The 19,460-nt window shown below is 43.4% G+C and overlaps 1 protein-coding gene across 12 annotated transcripts in view; it reads right to left on the minus strand.

Moving 5' to 3' along the window:
- Nucleotides 1-14,287, minus strand: part of tle3b (TLE family member 3, transcriptional corepressor b) — a 29,253-nt gene extending 14,966 nt beyond the window's left edge. For 2 of the 12 annotated variants that reach the window (XM_085155386.1, XM_085155378.1), the window contains exons 1-7: nucleotides 13,105-13,646; nucleotides 12,363-12,585; nucleotides 11,733-11,833; nucleotides 11,487-11,550; nucleotides 9,551-9,595; nucleotides 3,367-3,429; nucleotides 2,574-2,648 (exon numbers count right to left, since the gene is read on the minus strand). In XM_085155386.1, coding sequence (XP_085011512.1) covers nucleotides 2,574-2,648; nucleotides 3,367-3,429; nucleotides 9,551-9,595; nucleotides 11,487-11,550; nucleotides 11,733-11,833; nucleotides 12,363-12,386 — 372 coding nt within the window. In that variant the 5' untranslated portion in view covers nucleotides 12,387-12,585; nucleotides 13,105-13,646. Of the gene's footprint in view, nucleotides 1-2,543; nucleotides 2,649-3,366; nucleotides 3,430-9,550; nucleotides 9,596-11,486; nucleotides 11,551-11,732; nucleotides 11,834-12,362; nucleotides 12,586-13,104; nucleotides 13,647-14,190 lie in introns of those variants that run through there. The other 10 variants (XM_085155375.1, XM_085155359.1, XM_085155404.1 and 7 more) reach the window with 7 other exon arrangements.
- Nucleotides 14,288-19,460: the final 5,173 nt, after the last annotated feature.

The following is a 19,460-nucleotide window of genomic DNA, read 5'->3' on the forward strand; positions in this document are numbered from 1 at the left end:
AAGCCCCAAGTGATGAATTCAAATCGGATAAAGACATCACCGGCTTTTGTGAGATGTTAAGTCAAAGCATGTGTAAATTTGGACATTGTAGTCACACTATGTAAATGTAGACACTCTTACTCTGTAATAAAAGACATACGCATAGCCAAATAAAACATGCAAAGGAGAGGAGATCGCTGTTACTGGAGTGACAACAGCAAAACTTGACGCTGTGAAGGTTTATGTCGTGTTCCACGGATTAGCATTTACATGATACGTGATAAGGAGCACACCGGCTGTAACTGACTTGTTAACCATTATCCCAACTACAATCTCGCCCTGTGTCAAATTCATGGAAATGAGGGTAGGAACATGGAAATGAGTCTGCACCTCTGACACTTGTCAAATCAGACTCAATCATACGCTGCTTCTGGCCAAAAACTCATGCAAAACAGGGGAGAGACCAGTAGAGAGCATCCTTATGATGCTGTAAAAATTATGCTAATCTAATTATTTTTAGCCCTTTTATTTAGAAACAACTTTTAATAAACTACACTACCAAACCAGCTAGAAAACTGACCGATCAGCTTTCCTAAGGCATAATGTTACCTAACAGATTTGTTTTTATGAGTGAGGCCCACATTGAAAGAAAAACTGTTTTTGGCCTCAGTCACTAACAGCTATTAAGAGAGGGTGGGGTGGTTCTGTTACGTACTCCATACAGTATGTGTGTATGGATTCTTTACAGTCAGGTTGTCTTTACATGACAACCTGACAGTACAGCAGGTGGTGCCTGCAGGGCAAACCTCTAACTTATGCATGTCTCAAATGCACTTTCTGATCCAACTGAGGTGAACACTCCCTGAGTTTGATGTCTCTGAGGCTCTAATGTTGAGACACTAGAGCATCACTGCCTCACCCACCCTGTGGGGACATGGAGATTGATCACCTGCCATCTTTTCAACCCTATAATTAAGCCTGTTTTCCTGAGTGTATTATTGTGTGTGTGTATTATTGTGTGTGTGTGTGTGTGTGTGTGTGTGTGTGTGTGTGTGTGTGTGTGTGTGTGTGTGTGTGTGTGTTTCAGGCTAGCCCTGCCTATCTTTAATGAAGGCAGGGTCAATTCCTGTTGTGGAAAGAAAAAAACAAAAACAAAACATAGAAGCGCAAATAGTGGGTAATTACCCTCGGCTCCTGGCTCACTGAGCTAAACCGAATTTTAAAATCTGCTGCTCAGTCGACAGCCTCCTATCACTATGTAACCTGACTATCAAAACCAAATACGCGTGTATGTTTTTAAGTAAAGCAAATGCAAGATCCGGGCAGTGCACAGGCTATATTTCAGAGTGGATTTTTTGGGGAAAGAGTTTCCCTGTACTGTCTGCTAGATTTAAACATCTGGGATTTTTATTTGATTTTTTTAAAGAAATAAGCTCCAACTGTTAAGTTAACCAATGTGATTTATTCGCCTACTGTTCATATTAACAGCTTTACAAATAAACAATTTAGTTCTGCTTACGTTTTTAAAGAATTAAAAGCAAAACATTGTTGCAGAATCATTTGCTCCATTAAATATTGGATTGTAACAAATAATGCCTGAAATGAAAACTTTGAATTACGATGACAATAAACAAACAAACAAACAAAACTTGTTGCAAACTTGTTGCTAACAGAAATAGCTAACTTAAGCTTGTTAAATGACATGACTTAATTATAGAAGCTGTGGCAACCATCAGGGAACAATGTAGTAAACAGTAGGGAGGGAAAAAGATGTTCCTGTTCTCCCTATTCTTCCACAACTGCCCAAATCTTTTATCCACTACACCTTTCAAATGCTTAGTACCTGCTAAGTTCATGCAATCTCTGTTGTAATCACAATGGCTTGTCCTGACCTGACCACTCTTAATTCCTCGAGCTATTGGGTCAGAGGTAGGGGTAAGCCTGTTGGCTGGGTCCTTTTATCTAATTAAAGTGCAGCCAAAGTGAAATCTGAGAAACACCATGATCTGATCTCCCAGTCTGGACTGTGTTACTATATATCAGATGTTCTTTGACTCTGGCTGAGAGGAGAAAAATCAGAGCCGAGCTGCAACCTGGGTGCTGATGGGTCATGGTTAACCAACAATCAGAAATTACAGCGGAAAAAAAACGCCATACTGACAGCACATTGCAAACATTGTCAACTCAAATAAAAACAGAATAAACAACTTGAGACCAGGGCAAGTCTGCACAAGTGAAGAGGACATGGTGTTACTAGTTTGTATTCAGTCTAAAAACTCAAATGCCACAGACGGGTGAAAGAAAATTGCTGCAGATTAATACGCTAAGCTACTTTTATCCCCTTTTCACCCCCATTTCCCCTGTGAATCTATTGCCCTTTTCCCCGGTTATTCTTGACATGCGACACTTCGGCCAAACCTTAGAAAGGTCAAATACACCCGAGAGCGAAATGTAGCACACTTCAATAATCTACATATCTCTATCTGAATGCTGGTCCTCCTTCACGTATGCAGTTTTGCCTCTGGTCTCGGGTCAAATGAAGGAAGAAGAGGGGATATACACACAGTCAGAGGCAGATTGGGAAGTCCACGTACCCCGATGATAGCATTCAGCTCAGTCATTGTCACCTGCTTGGCCCGTTCAACAGCCTGAGCCACCTGCTGTTGATGCTGCAGGACACATAAACAAAGATTAGATCACTGATGGAGAAGAATATTTCCCCGCCTGATGGTTCATCTAGACAAGTAGACACTTAAGCTTGGGGGGCCTCCATAATGCACGATAGTCATTTAATGGCACTTATCGTCAATAAAACAACACATCAATGTACTACATAGCACTCAACATAATAGGAGAATCTTCTGTTAGGTAAAACAAGACATAAAAAATACTGTATTATATGTGTTTTATGTATTATAGAAATGCAGGTCAGAGTGAATCAAAGGAACACTGAAACTGAAATCTATTGTCTGGAGGTTTGCCGCTTGAGGCGTTTGAAGGTTTGCTTTCATTTCATTTCCTTACGCATTAATTCTCATCTCAGTTTTCCAGGAAAGCCAGTTCCTTCAGACGAACTGATTTATGTGTTTATGTTTGACTACTTGTTCAATGTTGACAGGATGAGCTCGAAAAGGGGCGATATTTTTAGAAGTGGTCAGTAGTTGTTTGAAGTTTGAGTCAAATACAATATTTAGTGGGCTAAAACTGTCAATTTAAAAAAAAGAAGGGGAAAAAGGGTTTCCTCATTGTTATGTGCAGTGAATCATCTGTTGTTCCCCAGAGATTATCTACACAAGAGTCATCGTCACAACTACAGCAACAGCAGAATGTGAAACAAATGAGTCTCAGTCTCATCCCTGAAATGCTGCTGGCTGGGTTGACACTCACCTCTTGTGACAAGAATGGCATGATCTGAGCCAGAATTGCATTGAGGCGCTTGGCAATCTCAGTCTGTAGGAGAAGAGACAGAATTGATTAGAATGACATCCTTCCAGCATACTGCCTGCCTCAGACAACAGAATAGTCAATAAGATAGCACTAAATGTTGCAGTGTTCATCCGGACACACCATGTATTTCTTAACTAAACTGGGACCGCCTTAGAACAAATTTGCTTCCCCCTTTCTCCTGCCTCCATTAGGCTCAGGCCTTATTTCATTAAGGCCTGAAATATGCTAATACCATCTGGCTGGAGAAAGCCTAATGAGGTCCATACTTCATAATTACGGCCCATACAGAGGGGGGTAGGGCGTGCTGAAGCAGACAGGTTAACTCTGGCCCTATCTATCAGAGGCATCTTTGGTATCGACCACAGAATATTAGCTGGCAGAGTAAGCTGATACTGGAGGGCTCGCCATACATGGAGCACTTTACAGTGCTGCATTTGGTCAAATGGATATGCTGTGCTGCCCGCCTACCGCACTTGAAGGTCCCTAGACATTTTGCCCAAGCCCATTTCCTTTTTTTTTTTTGAAACTGTACTTTCCATAGAAAGAGATGAGGAAGATGCATAGGAGAGGAACACAAAAGTAGAAAGCAGAATAAAAGAGAAGTGGTGGGGTGTGTGTGGGGGTGATGAATGGTGAAGTGAAACCCTCTGATGTGACACTAAGGTAATGTGGTTTGACTGGACCGGGGGAGGTGAACTAATTGATTCTGAGAGATTAGGGGTGGAGGCCCAGCAGGTGTGTGTGGGCTGAAGAGGTCCTTCCCGCCGTTTTATACGATGCTGCACTTCACTCATTTTCTCCCCTAACCTTGTTTGACTGTGAAAGGGGGGGAGGGAGGAGGTGCCAGTAGCTTTCTGCACAGCTTCTGAGTCACTCTTTTCATTCTGGAGGAGGGGGGAGAAACGGGAAAAGAGGGAGAGAAGAGGAGGAGAGAGACCTTTGCTGGCCTGTCAGGAATTATCTCACAACCCCCGTCTGACCTCAGACGCACTGTGCTTTCTCCCCTCCTTCCTCCTCCAAACGCTTCTTCGCACCCCTTCACGCTAATCTCCACTACTCTCTCTGCCCTCCCTCCTTCCTCTTCCTCTCATCTCCCCCCTCTTCTGTTGCTGGGGCAACACTATCTGGCACGGCTGATCGTTATGTAAATTGGGCTGGGGCTCTGACCAGAACAGCCTGTAAAATCATATTAGGCGCAGCACAGAGGCAGGTCATTAAATTGAATTTTCGGCCTGTCGATCTGATCAGCACGGGAAATTAATGAGGGATAACTGGGAGACTGGAAATGGGGGTGGTGATGGTGGTGGGGTTCTTCGGAGACTCATAAACCATCATCATTAGCGGAGGCTGGATACAATGACACATGGGTAGGGTGAGAGTGTTTCAGTATCACACCACTTCTCTGGAAATGGCTGCAAGGGGAGCAACATGGGGCCTGTAGAAACGACGGTGTGCTGATACACTCGGCTATTAGAGCAACCACCATACAAACCCTCCCTCACACAGAAAGGCATCCATTTGTTCGGTGCAAATCACCACTTCAGAGCCACCACTTTTAAGGCAAAAAATAAATAAATAAAATTCACTGAATTCAGGTGCACCTTTTCTTTTTTTTTTGAGTTGTTTAGTACTGTGCTAAAAAACACAGATTTCTCTCAACAATTCATTCTGAAACATGAGTTGAAGCACCAGGTGCTTTGAGAGCTGAGCTACTTAAATATTCCCAAAACCCATGGCTTCCTCTGAAATACCCCCCACCCCTCCTCGACTTTAAATATTACTTTGGAGCCAGGAAATAAAACAATGGAGCAGACTTCCTTTGCATCCATTTCTGTTGTACTTTCTGGGCCCAATCTATTGCAGTGTCACACAGGAGCGTAGATTTAAGAGATCATGAGGGCAAACACGGCTCACATGTCAACCTGTGACTGTAAACCCCTCAACCGAATCGCTGATGCTGTCAGCTACATCTCATCCTTCCGTGTCGTATTTAGTCACTCAGCTCTGTTCAGACAGAGTTCATGCGTTAAGGAGAGCAAAACAGGCAGATGGCATATCTGCACGTCTTTTTGACAGCCAGCCATTCTAAAGGGTTAAAATAAAAAACAACAAGAACAACAAAAAACCTGCACACATTGATAACAAATCCAATGACTTGCAGCGCTCGTAACGATTCCCACTTTACTTTGCAGGCACTATTTTCCACAGTGCTTTTAGTGGCAGAGACGGGCACTGGAAAGAGTTTACTGTCACTTAAAGCCACTGAAAACAGAAGCCTTTGAGCCGGCAGAAGCTTTTCACTGCAGCTCCACAATTACAGGTACTCAGGGTTGTCTAGTAGCACCAGAGTTTGGAGAGGCTCTCAGTCTCTCTGCCTCCCTCTCTCTCTCCCTCTCTCCATTGCCTGCTCCCCCCCCCCTGTCAATGGTGCGTTGAAAGCCATTTGGCTGTTTGTCGCTCCAGGCATTAGCCCCCGAGTGGAGAGCTGAGTCTCTGACGAGGATTCAATTGGCGAGGAAAACAAGTGGCATATGATGGTGGGGGGTGGGGGGGCGCAGAGATGGCTGTTTGGGAATTATCTTCTCAGCCAGAGCAGAGAAAGAAAGAGGCACTTAGAGGTATCTTGTTCATTACAAATGCATGAAGAATATTTTGCATGTGCATGTCATTCTATTTTGAGCTCATACACACACACACACACACACACACTTTTCTGCAGGGGGAGCATATGGAAACAGGTTGTTTTCCAACAGATTACATCTGATTTTGTTAACGCTCAAATCAAATACACATTTTTTTATGCTTCTTATTTCTGAATTATGTAGTTTACATGTACACACATATTCATGACAGGCCTGTAATCAGCTGGTTTGAGCGAGCACGCACACACTCATTGTGTAATTCTGTTCTTCCAGTCCTTCTAGCCTGGCTATCAAAATAAAGCAGGTCTCTCAGCCTCCGGTAACCTCGTCAAGCTCCCTTGAGACACACACAAACACATACACACACACAGTGTGTGTGTTCTCATAGTCAGTTTGTTTTGGCTTTGAGAAAGATCGGCCATCATCACCTTGGCAAACAATTCCAGGAATCCTGTATAAATTATTCATTTGCACAAGCTCTCCCGTCTCCCTCCCTCTGCTCCTCCTTTCACCCTCTTCCTCCAGGAAACGGACTTCACTCTCCTTGACAAAGCACTTTCTCTGTTTCCCTCATTCATTCAACAAGTGAGGAAATGGATATGTGGAGCAAATTCACAAAATGGCTACCCAAGGTGCAACTAAGTTAAGCAGCACAGTAGGAAAATAGAGGAATTTATTCATCAGGCTTTCTATTCGTGTGGCACTCACTTTGCCAAAGAGAGAGCATTTGAGGAAAAAAAAAAGAATAAAAAAAAAATCAAAATGTAGGCAAGTGTACGAGAGATAAACAGGGACCACAACAGAGAACAGAGGGAGCGAAAAAAAACACAAAGCATCCCCCACCACAAAGTCAGCAGGGCACGATGCTGAGGCAGCCTAATGAGCTGCGCTAATTAAAATCACTTATTGACAGCAAGCGAGGGTGATTACCTCCACCCTGCACTCTTTGCCATCATAAGAGACACTGTCAAAACAAATTACCCCCCGGCAGCCGCACAGATCCCTTTCATAGCAACTATTCAGCTCGGCAGCAGCAGTAGGGGAAACTGTGTATCTCCGGGAACTTGAATTGCAGTGTTTGTGTGTAAAGACACAACTGGTGCTACCATGTAAGGGATGGGGAGTAGATATTTATGTGCGCCCCGTGTTTATACCTATTCCCCCTCTCTTTTCAATCGCGCTCTTAGTTTATCATTTCTTTATCACACTGCAATAAATCTTCAGCACAAGCGAAGTAATATGCCTGCCTGCATCCAATAATCCAGCCTCCCTCCAGTCGCACCAATAACGGGGACAGCTGAGGGGCGTCTGTTTACCACTCGCTGATGTCACCACAGACACTCGTTCACCAGGGATGGGAAATTTTGTGTGTGTGTGTGTGTGTGTGTGTGTGTGTGTGTGTGTGTGTGTGTGTGTGTGTGTGTGTGAGAGAGAGAGAGTGAGAAAGAGAAAGAGAGAGAGAGAGAGTGTTGGGGGGGTCATGCATTATTCAGAGATCTCAGTCGTCTCCACCGGGCTTATTGATAAACAAAGGAGATGCACAGGAGAGGACAAGTCGATTAACCCATTTACCCTGAAGGCCCTCACTTCTTTCCTGTCTCCACCCCTTACCCCACCACCACACCCCTTTTGTTACCCACTTGTTTTGTCCACCGCCACCATCATCTAACCACAACAACCAGCTCCACCCCCACCCTGCATCACTACAATCTCCTTGTTGCTTTACAGAGAAATGCTCAGCAACGTGAAGGAAGGGGGGTGGGCAGCTCCACGATAAACTGTAAACACACCTAGTAAGCGCGCATGCACACACAGAGACACACACACCACGTGCCTACAGAAAGTGTCTACGCTTGATGAATTGCGCAGTGTGCTGCTGTTCCAACTGGGCTACCCTCCCACTGATGCCATTAACCTTCTGGATCTGAGGGCCATGAAGCCTCCACCCCACCCCTCTCCATCTCTCTCTCTCTCTCCCCCTCTGACAGACTCCCACTCTCATACATCATATCACACAGCTAATGACACAAGGACCATCATTCACATCACATCGTTGGGGCGGCGGGGGCAGAAAAGGGAGGAGGGCGCAATGAAAAGACATAAGGGCGCCAAGAGGAGGTGGAGAAGGAGAATTAGGGAGGCAAAGGCAACTGAAGGAAACAGAAAGCAAGTGTGAATCAGAGAAAATGGAAATGTAAGTGCAGGAAGATAAAAAGGGGGCAGTCTGGAGATTATGTTCATCTTTTGTTCTTCTCCTTTTAAAGTAAACAGAATAAAAACATTATGCTGATGTGATTTTACACAGCTAACTACAGCCTCCGGTCACATCGTTAGCTAAACGGAGCGGTTTTGCTGTGCTGTCTTCAGGTGCAATCTGACTTTTACAGAGGGATGATTCTTTATTTGGGCCTCTGGTGTCTACAGTATGTGTGTGATTACGATATCTTACTCTAACTACTCCAAATGTTCTCTGGCATACAGTCCAGATCAACCTGTGCATGCATCAAAACTCATCAGGTGAGATTTCTCAGAACAAGTACAGACATCTTACAGGTAGAAGTCACAACTTACAGCTATTTTTATTCTCTGGATTCATGTAAAAAAAACAAACAAACAAAAAAAAAACCTAGAGCCCAAACTAACATCCTGAGGGAATAAAATGTGTCCAATAGTCAGTCCAAAACACCCCAACCCCACTGAAAACATTATTCATGTTAATTTTCTAGATTTGCAACTCTATAGTATTATAGATTTAAAAAAAAACAAAAAAAAAACAAGGTCAAAGCACTGCTGGAGCTACTCAACTTTTTGTTTCTTGCTAGAGGACTGTTCAGTAAGTCAATTCACTATTGACTACTTCGCTACTATCCCACTATTGGGACGGTTTCCACAAAACAAAACAAAAAAGCAAAAAAACAAAAAACACCAACCTGCTTCAAACAGTCTGGCCATGACAGACCAAAGATCAACTGGAAGTACACCAACAAATGTGGCCAGCGCTTCTAAACCTAACTCGACGGTAACGTGACATGGAGTGAACTGTGGACATTTTTGATACAGCATGATGCCCAGTACTGGGTGGCAGCTGAACTAATGAGCTTTTAGCTCAAATGGCACTTTGGAGGCTTGGAGAATAAAGCAGGCAACGTATGTGCTCACTCACACACTCAGAAAGGCAAACCGCACACATGCACACAAACACACCATCTTCTCAGAATTTGTGCCAAATACTTCACTTTAATCTTATCAAACCATCCACATCAGGCAGCGTGCCCTTCGTGTTGTTTAGCCTGTCAGCGTTTTCACTACAGGAAGCCAGTATGTGTACGCTCCCAGAAGCATTTAGGGATGAGGGTAGAAACGAAGATCAGGTATGCATGTGTATGTGTTTATATTCTTAATCACTAGGAAGGGATGGGCGGGGGGGGGGGGGGGGGGGGTGTTTTGGCTGTACACAAAGCATCTCTGATATGGCTACATACCTGTTTGTGCATCTCAATGTTAAGCCCGTAGGACATCTCATAGTACTGTAAAAGAACAGAGAGAGAGCAGAAAAAGACATTAGAAACTTAAATGAATTCATATGTTGAATTAATTAGAGACAGATGTTTATCCATAATGACACCATTCTTAATTGAGCAAAACGCAAGACAGTCCAAACTGCTCTCGACTTTTCTCTGAACGCACAGAGAACTCGTGCAACAAGACAAACAGTGGTTAACTGGTGTGACATCTTATCGGTCCCCTCAAGCACCCAAACAAGAATAAAAGAAGTCAATCACATGTAGAATAACAACTGAAGCGCGGGCGAACTGACATTAGCCGACGAGGCTGACATCTCAACGCACATTTTTCAGCCGCGGCAGACGCTCGCCTGGCTGCAGCGCCTGTTTACTTCTACTTGGCACAGCCTCGTCTTTGAGCGCAAACCCCGTCCAGACAGCAAGGAGAAAGCCAATACTATTATTGAAAACAACATTATCTGCTGCTGATTGCCAAAAAAGCTTGCGAGCCCACCAACAGATACAAACTAAAGCCTAGTAGTTTGTCTGCCTTGTTTATCAAACACACAGCAAACAGCTTCCATTTATTGTAGCTACTCCCACCACCTTCTGGTTCCTCACAGGGAAAATAATATTTAACAAACGTACTGCTGCGTTTGGTTAAAGTCATTCCTTTCATGTACAAACAAGATAAGCACGCACATACACAAGTGTGAGGTCTAAGTTACACAACTTGTCAGATAAAGATTGTTCTTTTTTCTCCTTTTTTTTCTTGCCATGCACACAATGAAGCCTTTCCTGTATTAGCAAGAAGCTTTGAGCTGGCTTGTCTTTACAGAGGCACAGATTTCTTTGTCTCCCATTTGATCATCAGAGAGCTCTGAACTGACTATAATAAGATTTAACTGCACTATTGGAACTGTTTTACATTTAACCCTTTGCAGCACTTTGATAAGCATCAAGTATTATATCACTTCTCAAGTGTGGTTTCCATTAAAAGGTGAAAGCTCTGACACATGTAGTGCACAAAGCAAGCAAAATGACATGCAGCAAGTAGCAGGGTCAGATTTTTAACTTCCTGCTCTCTGACTTCGAACGTGATTTAAGCTGCGACAAAAAGCTACTCATCTAGTAAATGCCCCTGGGTGTTTTTGGTGATGTGAAACCCTTACAGACACATTATGAACTTGCATGCTTTTGAGTTTATAATCAGAAACGATACAGAAACATGAGAACATTTCTCATCTGACAAACTGTGATCGGCACATCTTTAACATTTTTGAATGAAGGGGGGAAAAAAAGACTTAAATCCATTACTTACTTTGATTATCAAATGTAAGTTTTTTTTCCATTTTCCATCCATTTTTTACTAATAGAGAGATAGATTTTTACTGATATTTCAATGACAAGTAATTATCCAACAAGTAGTTCATTATCGTTGCAGCTGGGAGGAAAAACACACACAAAGTCTCCCAATATGTGAGAAATCTCTGGGTGTGACCACATGGCTCACTATGGGAGAGTTAAGATTTAAAACTTTCACACACACACAGGAAGCTGTCTGATTCTCACACACACACAGCCAGCAGACCAGTCATTAACCCCCAGTGAGCCATGCTGGGTGTGTTAGGGAGGGGTGGTGGAGGGTCATAAAGAGGACCCCAGAGCCACTGAGAGGAGGGGTGGGGGGGTGGTCACACCCCACGATCAATAGTTGGACGTTTGACCTCGGCTAGAGTTTCACCCCTCCTCCCTTCTTATCCCATGAAAACTCAGACGTGAGTCAACAGTCTTAACACAGGCTCTACAAAAACAACCAGGTTCTTTTCAGCACCTGTGACTGTTCACCACCTGAGGCGAAAGGGAGGAAACGCCATTCAAATCCTGTTCTCGGCTTAATAGCTGTAGTACTCACCATGACGTAGTGACGCTGCATCTCCGTCTTTTCGTTGGCCAGTTTGTCGTATTCTACTTTAAGGCTGGGTGGAGAAGAAAAAGCATTGCGTTTGTAAAAAGGATCGGTACACCGATGCAAAACGTTTGGTTTTTGTGTGCCACGTTATGATTGCACAAAGCTACAGTAAGGGAACAAAACATCAACAGCTTCTGCTTCACGTTTCCAGGAAGCCGTTGGTTTTTACAGTAGTAGTCTAGTCATTACCTGTGGTACTGGGCCTGCAGGAACTGAAATTCATCTTTGATCCTATCGCAGGACTCTGCTACTGTGAACTTGAAGCCAGGCTGCCCTGGCTGGTGAGGAGCCTGAAAAGTGTGAGATTGGAGATACCACAGGTGTAAATAACATCATCACATAGCTGAGTTCTCTCTTGCCACCTCCTCCTCTCCTTTATTTTATTTTTTTGATAACACCCCCAGTCCTTTTTTAATGGTTTGTCTTCTCATTTCCCTTGAGTCTTGGACTGGCAGAGGGAGCTGCTTTCACTCAACTTGTGCAGTGACAGAGGTGTGACTTTATCCGTTTGCCATGTAGAGTCTCTAAATCACACAGTGCTGTTTTTTTTATTGCACAATTAACTTTCAGGACTGTAAAAAGAAAAAAAACCCTGATGATCTACTTTACCGAGTTCAACACAATCTCAGATCTTGTTTCCAATAAACACCACCTCTCGGTGCCTCTCCTTGCTACAGTGAAGCCCTCAGCAGCACTGATGCAGACCATAAATAGTAAGGTGTGGATCAGCAGCTCCACTCTGACGAGCTAATTAGGCCATTTTGAAGGGCAGCGCTTCTGCATCAATTTACAAACAGCGACTACAGACGGGGGACTTACCGGATGCCGGCCTTGTGGATACATGTCGAGTCTTTTTTCCACACGGGAGTCGGTGTGTTGTTTTTCTCGTGCTTTCTTTCCGTAATCCCAGCGAAGGTGCGGTAAATCCCCGCCACCCCCTCCCCGATATGCGCAGGATGGCGGCGGACAAAGCCTCGTTCTCGGCTGCGAGGCGCACACTCAGAGCCAGCCCAGCGGATGGATCAGCTCCTTTCTTTTGTACCTAAACAAACAGAAAACAGCTGGATCACGTTCACAGCGCCTGAAAGCAACACGAACGTAGAGCTTTACGAACTCTCCGATACACCTTGTGCAAAATGCAGAATAAAGTAGTTTTGTTTTTTTTTTACCCACTAATTCTCTGAACGTGTGAACCACAAAACATAAATCTGTCGTCTAGATGTGCAAAAGAAAAGAAAGGGAAAAGAAAAAAAAACAAGAGTGGCAGCAAAATGCGTTTGATGCCACGGATCAAATAAATCCCAAAGTTTAGACTTTTGATCACACCCGCAACGACACGATGCGCTTTTTTGGGGGGGTTTCCTCGTAAATCTAACGAGTCGTCTTCCACTAGAGGGTAAAGAAAACACGCAACTGTTGTTTTTGGTGGTCCTGGAAGATCAGAAAACAAGGAGCTGCTGCTTTCAAAGTCGGCTGCCATAAAGCCACCGCCACCACTACTACCACCCGTCTTGTTAGCGGCTCTCTTCATGTAACCCCCCTCTTTTTTTCTTTTTTTTACCTTTGTCTCGACTGATTCCTCTCCTCCTCTCCTCTGCACAGGTAAGAAGAATATATATGAAAAAAATATTATCCACACGAAGCTTAATATCCGGTAATCTGTAACGTTCACCGCAGATTTGATAAGAGGGCGGACAATTGTCCGTCGTCGTTTCTGTTTTTCATACACTTCTTTGCTCTTCTTTGCCCCCTTGAGAGTCCTTTAAAAGCCCCGGTGATTTCCGAGACTGAGAGCGTCGCTCAGTCCGCTCGGACGCTGGAAACCCCTCGACTGGGACGAGTTTTTGACCGCAGACAACTTCAAAGAAAGCCTCTGTTAGATCCAGTAGCAGCTCGAAACTCTTCCAGTAAGTCCAGGGATTATTATTTTGCGACTCAAGCGGTTATTTTTTTTTCTTGTTTAAAATGTCGGCCGTTGTGAAACGCACCGCCAGCCTGCAGTTGGGTACCCAGTTCCTCTGCCGCGCGCTGTACCACACACAGACTGTGCACTGACACGAGGACCCGACTGCCGAGAGAGGGGCCTCGCGCTAACCAATTGGGTTCTCCGGAGGAGTTTAGCGCCAAAGACCAATCACGGCGCGTCAGTCCCACGTGGGGTACACAGCACTGTCGCGTTCTGATTGGGCCACGATATGTGACCTCGCATGTTCGCCATTTTGGATTTGAAGTGACATTCGGTGCGTTCAACAACTTGTTCAAAACAAAGGTAATAATTTATATGTCCGTGCACTGCAGCGGGTGCCCGAGTGTTTCACAACACTACACGGTATGTACCAACGAGCTGTACAATTTAAAAAGAGTCTCGTTCTCAAATAGAGAAAATAATCCACCCCGTAAATAGAAGGGATCATTTTAATAAAAGCTTTCGCCTTCAAAATCTGCTCACTATATGAGCAATTATAACTGAAGCTGGCGTGACCCTGAAAAAAAGGTTATAGTTTGAAGCTTGACTATTTCACTGCGCTCTCGGTTGAAAAAGAGAGCTAGAGATGCCAAGAAAAAGAAATACGTCCTATTTCTGTGCCAAGAATAATACGAGCTCATAGAATTTCATTCAAGACTCGAAGTGCGCAGATGTGAATACCCCTTCATCTACAGCAGAGTGTCCTTTGAGTGACTTGAATTGATCGACCTATTTCTAACGAGACCTCAAGCATCTACAAGCTTTCCTATCAGCAGCACTAGGTAGGCTACAACACGTCTGCGCCTCAGCCTATCACGTGTTTCTCACTATGCCCTGCCCCACGTGGGTCCCCTCTTTCCCTCCACCCCCTCTCCCTCCACTTCACCGCCTTTCATCCAATGATCTCGCAGCTGTCTTCCTGCGCGGCTCACCATTGGCTAGGGGCTGGAAAAGCTGTCAGTCAGGAGTCCTAGTTGTCAATTAAACCCACGTTGGGTACGGCGCTGACAAATGCCTGTGCTACTCTCCCTCCTGCCTGCGAACAGTGCCTGGAATGGCTGCTTAATTAGCTTCGAATGGCTTTTCCTTTCAGCTCAAACAATCTGTCACTACCATGTGGTAAAAAGAGCCCTGCATAAAACAAAAGCAGGAGAAAAAAAAAGCCAGTAGGGGCTAAATATCAGTTTGATTCTCCCCCCCCCCCCTCCCTCTCCTCTTCAACCCCTCCATGAAAACATTTGCTGCAAAACAAAGCTTTTACCTCGCTCAAACACTGGATTCTCTCACTCATCTGCTTCTGCTCTCATTTTCTTCTAAAACTGGATTCATTTGTTTACCTGGGTGTCCATTTAGCCCTTGCATGTTTAAATTTAGGGACCAGATTTTTCTTTTTTGCTTGTGGCCTGGCTTTACCTGACCCACATGACATTTATGCTTTGACTGATATATTAGCATGCGGTGAAATGTCTTCCCCACTGTTTCATTTCACCTAGATTTAGTAGTCCTATATATATATATATATATATATATATATATATATATATATATATATACACACATATACATACATATGTGTGTGTGTGTGTATGTATATATTACACTTTAAATTAATGCATCCTAGCATTAATAATGGTGATAGCATGTATGACACTTAACCACATGTCGAGAGCAAATTTAAGAGGAAACTGCTGCGACAACAAATGAGAAAGGGGGGAAAATGTGAACTGTTTCAGAATAATACTTTGCGGTGACCACAGTGAGAAATACTCTATGTTATTTGTAGCATAACTAAGTGCCAAAAGTCAAGAAGTATATCAAATTTGAACTGCAGCTAGCATGCTGAGAGCTTTAGCTGTTGCTAAGCAACAAATGTATCCCTCCTGCAGATGTGGTGACATCAGTTGGGATAATAACTCATGCACTGAGGGCATGTCAGTGAGCAACACACTGGCAGACTTTAAAGAAGGCCCTTTTTTTCCCTCCTGCACAGAACTTCTCCTAATGATGAATTATCTGTAGTCCTCGCTGTAATCATGGCACTCAGAGTGGGAACGCACTTAAACTACATGCAAACTCTTTGCACTTCTCCAAATCTGAGCTTCCTGAGGGAACTGTTAGTTCTCAGCCAGGAACAACCGCTGTCTGGCTTTGTGTTTCTGACAGACACTTTGACTCGTAACCCATTAACAGGTAATACCAACGGCCTCGCATTATTCTATTTAAAAAGAAAGAAAAAGTCACTCTTGGAAAAGACCATTTCTGTCATGTTTTCCAATCTGACTTAATAATTGTGCCAATTTCCTTGCAAGTTTTCAGGCCCTTTCATTTTGTTATGTTTCAAAGAATTTGACAACCACACAAATACAGAATATCAATCAAATGTGTAAAAAATAAAAATAAAAAAAATAAATTCTGAATTGAGCTGTCATGCATCCTGTTTCTGTCAGTGGTCCTTAAGGCTGCCTCTAAAAATTCACCCGAGTCCACAGCTATCCGAGGGTCATCAATTTTCTAGCTACTCTGGTCTGAATTAGCCGACGAGCTTGTAAACTTGTAGCTTTTTCCTGTTGGTTTGGTTTCTTTTTGCACAGAGAATGCTCTAAGTGACCTCGAGGTGATCCAAAAGTTGTCTCTACAAACCGCATCAGGACGTTCAGTCCACTTACTGGATGGATGTGTCTCGGTAACAAAAAGTAAAAACAGGAAGAAGGTGCTATGTTCTGGACTAATAGATATTCTGTCGGCTGCTCCCTTTAGGGAATCATCTGTCTCCATCTCACCCTACCCTCTTCTGTCATGCCAACCCCACTGGATGTCCTCCTTCACTACATCCACAAACCTCTTCTGTGCTCAGCTTCTTTTCCTCATGCCTGTTACCTCTATCTTCAAGATCCTTTGTCCAATATATCCACTTATTCCTCCTCTGCACATGTCCGAACCACCTCAGCCTTGTTTCTCTAACTTTCTTTCCAAACTGCTCAACCTGTGCTGTCCCTCTGATGTACTCATTTCCTGTCCATCCTGATCACTCACTCAAAACCTGAGCATCTTCAGCTCGGCCTGCTATAATCTATTTATTTATCTACACATTTGTGGTACATCCCAGAATGCAAAGCATAGCCGGTTACAGGTAGGTGTTTATCTGAGACACCTGTACACTTGGAAATTGGGTCATATCGAGGCTGGATAAAAAAAAATAAGCTATAAGCTCCACAGACCTGCGAGAAAGCATTGTGTCAGTGCACAGACCTGTGGGGGAACCATTTCTGCAGCGCTGAAAAGTACCAGCCTCATTAACTCCGTCCCTGCAGTCAAACATGGTGGTGGCAGCATCAGACTGTGCATCATGCCTTTCAGCGACAGTCCCTAAAACAAGGGACCAATCAGGGCAGAGGGAAAGATGCATGCAGAGAAATATGAATCCATTCTGACTGAAAACCTTTTCCAGGAAGCTCAGGACCTCAGGTTTGGGTGAAGGTTTACATTTCAACAAGACAAAAACCCAAAGCACAACGTCAAGAAACCTCATCTGTCAACATCTGGAGCCAACAGAGAATCATTTCTGGAAGGACCTGGAAATGGCTGCAACCTGCTTGTGCTTAAATGTACCCAACCTTTAGGACCATTCACAAAAACACTGCACACAAAGGTACTTAAATTAAGTAGTTGTGAGGGGTGTCCTTCATAAAAGAGATATTTCAGCCTTTTATTTTGACTAAATCATGAAAACATATTAAAAAAAATGTTTTTAGCATGGTCATCATGTACTGAGTGTAGGCTGATGAGGAAAAACAAAAGTCTGAAACATACAATGTCTTACATTTTAAAAAGTGCTGCACATAATCACAAGTAAGCTTCCTAAAGTTTTGTTGAAACAGTTTAAGTGACGTGATGGGTTCTAATCTTTAATCTGCTGGATATGATTTAATAAAAAGCATTAAAAGTTCATTATTGAGTTATGGAAATATTCTAATTATCAACTAATCTTTCTGCAAAAGAACAGAAAAAAACCCACTGGAGCAATTTCCTCTCTGCCTCTCCTCTCTTTTGACCTTTGACCTTAATCACACAAACTTGCGGGCTGTACCAGTGCATTCTGCATGTTTCAGAACAAACGCATCCAGACAAGAGCAGATACACAAGTTCAGGTTTCATTTAGCCTCCAACTCTGAGTAAGCCCTGTTATTTAGTTTAAAAGCATGCCGGCACGAGTGGCTTCACCTCACAGGCTCTGTGTGTATTTGCACTGCTTACTGCAGTTTCTAAGTACATCCTAGAAACAAGCCAACCAGGTGTATTAGAGACTTACGCCCCCCTCCCCATAGGTAAGGCTGTTAAGGTAAATCTTAACGTGCTCTGCAAGAAAATACGAATTACTGTGACTCTTAAATTGATTAAATTACCCACTGTTATTATGTAGGGTGTTAAAGCACAGTCTTCTCAAAAGTCTAAGTAAAGTGCTCAAGAAAATAAGTATTACTCTAATCCACTTCAGAAATAAGAACAGCAAATTGATGTGTAAGTTGCCTCCCAAAGGCACTGTTTGCGCCTCATCATTTTCATCAAGTCTACATTAAAAACAGGAGCGTGACAGTTTGGGTAAGTTTGTTTCACGTTCAGAAACGACTTCTCTGAATAGCTTTTGCTTTCAGATAAAGGGCTCACTGTGTTTCAGGTTTTACTCAAGACATTCCTTGTAGAAAAACTGTTTTATTACATTTTATCTACATGGTCTTATGTCCTATAATGCTTTTACAGTAGGTCTAAATAATAATAAAAAACCTATAAAAATTTGATAATTTAGCAACAAAAAACCCAAGAAGAGTCAAATCCACAACAAACAGAACCTAAGAGATGGTGTATGAACACTATAGATAACCTGCTGTTAGTTTGGTATTTCATACAACAAACACCAACACAGGAAGCAGTTTCATGTGCATTATTTTACATCAAAACTAATTTCTCTTCTGTGACTCTTACATACCAAATCACCGGGCAGTGTACTCCAACATGCTTTGGTATTTAACCCAGAATCCCCAAAAGCATTAACTACTGTCCAATTGAATGCTAATTGCATTTAATTTAATGTAGATGCTTCCCAGTTTAGATCCTGGGTGTGATCTCAGTATGAAGGAACTGAGTGGACCAAGTGTACGAGCTTTGCAGCAACAGCCAGAATTTTAAACAGTCCAAAACCAACTGCTAGCATATCTGCATCATCCCCTATTCATCATAGCTGTACTCAAGTGGGCATGTACTGTTGATTTAAGCAGAGCTGCTGGTCAGGCGTGCTGATATTTGTCAGTTTGCTCTGCGCTGAGCATCCTGGGATCGGTATGTGTAGGCCCGGTGTAAGGATGTGGGTTATCTGGGAACTGGCAAACACAGTGGTGGTCTCCACAGGCCCGGGACTCTGATTCAAGAACCACATACAAACAGACATTATCGTACAGCTTCATCTGACACATCAAGGACCCCGGACGTGTCTCTCTCACACACTCACAGTGACACACAAACACTCACACAAAGATTCACTTTTCATCCCGCTCAAGAGAGAGTGGCCTAGATTAAGCAGCAACAAAGGAGCAGGCTTCACCTCTGGGATAAGAGGGGGGGAGTCCGCCCTTGTAGACCTCCGCACTGTTTATTTGCACTGGAAACCCAGACGCTGTGAAACTCCCACTCTGAGGCGCTGCACAAATATTGAGGCTATTTGCAGAGGTGGTTTTAATTCTTTACAGAGCAATGATTGGCTCTTTCCACTACCATCTCTGCAAGAGCTTCGCCAATGGATTCCTTAAGCCTTTGCTGCAAACCCCCCCACCGGCCAACTCACACCAGCTCTAGAATAAATATCACAGATGTATATTTTTATGGCTTTAGTGACCACTAAAGACTCAAATCCCAATTATTCTGCTTATGATATCAGATTCTCTGCTCAAACAAATACT

The sequence above is a fragment of the Neolamprologus multifasciatus genome, chromosome 1 (genome assembly GCF_963576455.1).
Source record: "Neolamprologus multifasciatus chromosome 1, fNeoMul1.2, whole genome shotgun sequence".
NCBI lineage: Eukaryota > Metazoa > Chordata > Actinopteri > Cichliformes > Cichlidae > Neolamprologus > Neolamprologus multifasciatus.